The sequence below is a fragment of the Cibotium barometz genome, chromosome 17 (assembly GCF_041138505.1).
Source record: "Cibotium barometz isolate CiBa-2024 chromosome 17, ASM4113850v1, whole genome shotgun sequence".
In the NCBI taxonomy this organism is placed as follows: Eukaryota; Viridiplantae; Streptophyta; class Polypodiopsida; order Cyatheales; family Cibotiaceae; genus Cibotium; species Cibotium barometz.
In genome coordinates, this window is record NC_141062.1 from 41,148,855 (window position 1) to 41,151,676 (window position 2,822).

A 2,822-nucleotide genomic window follows, 5' to 3' on the forward strand; every position below is an offset into this window, starting at 1 on the left:
CATATGTGACCAAGATGATAGTGATGTCTTTTTATAGGTTTAGTTAGCTACTATTATATATAATATATAAATGAAAAAAGCTCATTGACAAATGCTCACCAAATGAGGCCATATGTGACCAAGATGATAGTGATGTCTTTTTATAGGTTTAGTTAGCTACTATTATATATTATATATAAATGAAAAAAGCTCATTGACAAATGCTCACCAAATGTTTTCCCTCAATTTCGTTTCCTACTTTTAGCTTTAATTTACAAATTTAAAGATTCTTGACGTAAGTATTCACAAAATAATTAATCATTTTCATATCTAAATCATCCTTTAGCCTTAGAACTTAATAATGATACAAGCAAGCCTCTGGTGAGTTTTTCACTTGTTGAGGAAATCATTCAATCTAGACTTTCGAGTAGAGCATTACAATATGTGCCAAGAATTTGTTAGTGGAGGTGATCATGGATCAATAAACTGTGACAATTATTATCTTACATCATCTTATGCTTGCACAAATTAGTAGGAACTCTTTGACTCAATGATTGCAACATGTCTCCCCTTAGCAAGCAAGAATTATCTTTAAGAATGGATATGACAACTACACAAGTATTTAAAAAAAGCACAATCACAAGCCAAAGAATTCTTTGGATTCTTTTTGATGGACATAATGCAGTAAAGAGTATTATTTTGTGATTGCATAAATCTTGTAGGTAGGAGATAAAGCCATTTAAAATAATATTAATAGAGACACCTTACCTTGGAAGGAGCTTTGGATGATGACTTTCCTATTCCAGCCGACACTCTGTGGAACAAAGGTGAAGCTTTTTGTGAAATGATTCTCTTTTTAAAAAAAAATGAAGGCTACAAGGATGGAGTGAAGTGAAAAGGGAGGTAATAGAAGGTAGGGTATAAGGGGAAGGAGAGAGAGAGAGAGAGAGAGAGAGAGAGAGAGAGAGAGGTATTAACGTCGTTAGAATACAACAAGAGGAGAGAGAGAGAGAGAGAGAGAGAGAGAGAGGTATTAATGTCGGTAGAATGCAACGAGGAGAGAGAGAGAGAGAGAGAGAGAGAGAGAGAGAGAGCATGCAAGGAAGATGCTTTGAATGTGAAGGGGGGAGAGAGAGAGAGAGAGAGCATGCAAGGAAGATGCCTTGAATGTGAAGGGGGGGGGGAGGGGGGAAAAGAGAGAGAGAGAGAGAGAGAGAGAGAGAGAGAATGCAAGGAATATGCTTTGAATATGAAGGGTTAAAAGGATGCCACTATCGAAGAGAAAGGGAACATAGGGCAGCTCACTCACTCTCTCTCTCTCTCTCTCACTCAATCAATCAATCAATCATGAACCAGTTTGCTTCAGTTGCACCTCTCCGAGGCACCTCCAGGTCAGACTTACATTCATCAAATCATTCTAAATTAAAAAAAATTAAGCATGATAAGCCACAATTAATTTTGTTTTGGGGTAAAAAATTAGTATTAAGATCAAGCTTTTTTGAGGTAGCTGTGCGGCTCATCATTTTGGTTTGAGCAGAATACCCCCCCCCGGCCCCTTATTTTACCACATGCAATTCCTGCTAGATGATGAGAATGAGAGAGACAGTGAAGAGTTTGGGGACGCCATGGACACAAGAACGAGAGACCTTGTCCTGAGCAGGTCTGTTGAGCAGGATGAGAGACCTGCAGAGCCCATTGACATAAACGCAGTTCTAAGCAAGTGCAAGAGGGAAGCTTACAAGCCCAAGTCCTTAGCAAGAGGAGGCAAAGCTAGGGCAGATGAGCAGACCGAATGCCCTGTGTGCTTGGAGCAATTTGAAGCCAGTGATGAGCTGCTCAGGCTCCCTTGTAATCACATCTTCCATCCTGATTGCATTGTGCCTTGGATTAAAGGCAACCACAACCGTTGCCCCTTCTGTAGGGCTGAAATCCTCCCAAAAGCACCCCAAGGAGATACCCTACCCGGCCCTTCCAATACCTCTATTTCTTCACCCATCCATCATCCTCACCCTTTCCCTCCCATTCCCACTAGAAATGTCCCCATTGCCACCCCTATTAGAAATGTCCCCCACCCTTTTCATGGCACCCATGCCCCAATAAATGTGCCCCTCACCCTTGCAAGACCAACATTAACCAACCATCTTCAAAATGACCCCCCCTCCACCCCTGGAGGAAGACCACCATCTCACACTATCCCTCAACATAGCTTCCCCTCCAACTATGAAAGGCCTGTCATAGATGTCCCCATCTCCCATGGAAGACCTCCTAATTATCCTCACCATGCATCCTCAAGACATGGATATAGAAGAAGAGAGGATTATAACATTATGATTGTTTTTGGAGAGATGGAAGCTGCAATGGATAGATTGGGCTCTTTCGGGTAAACGAAAGCTTAGAAATCGCATGGCAAGATTGTTTCCCACCATCAATGTAATTTGTTCACTGTTTCTTTTTCATAATTGCACAATGATATGTAAGATCAATGCCTCAAGCAGATGATCCAAGCCTCGTCAAGCTTGTACAAGTAATAAGATATTCTTTTCTTGTGTTGCTCTCTCTCTGTCTCTCTCTCTCTCTCTCTCTCTCTCTCTCTCTCTCAACCAATCCCACACCCACCACCCTCCACCCCCCCTCCTCGCCCAAAAAAAAAGACATCTATAAGAGAATCCATGCACATTTCTATTCTTTTCTTGCTACCATGTAACTCTTATAAGCTTACACAAACCAAATATAAACTGAAACAGTGACATAGAATATTAACCACACATGTTTTTCACTAATGATGAGAAACATTTGGTGTACCACAACTTTGATAACCATTGTAAGAAGTGAGCCTTGATGCC

The 2,822-nt window shown here is 41.0% G+C and overlaps 1 protein-coding gene across 1 annotated transcript; it reads left to right on the plus strand.

Moving 5' to 3' along the window:
- Positions 1-1,285: 1,285 nt before the first annotated feature.
- Positions 1,286-2,531, plus strand: LOC147630001 (uncharacterized). Its single transcript, XM_086810902.1, has 2 exons — positions 1,286-1,370; positions 1,517-2,531. The coding sequence occupies exons 1-2, from the start codon at positions 1,327-1,329 to the stop codon at positions 2,361-2,363; spliced, it is 891 nt and encodes a 296-aa protein (XP_086667028.1). The 5' UTR covers positions 1,286-1,326; the 3' UTR covers positions 2,364-2,531.
- Positions 2,532-2,822: the final 291 nt, after the last annotated feature.

Coding starts and splice junctions, on each gene's coding strand:
- LOC147630001 (XM_086810902.1), top strand. CDS start 1,327: ATGAACCAGTTTGCTTCAGTTGCACCTCTCCGAGGCACCTCCAG. Junction 1,371..1,516: donor CCTCTCCGAGGCACCTCCAG/GTCAGACTTACA, acceptor TGGTTTGAGCAG/AATACCCCCCCCCGGCCCCT.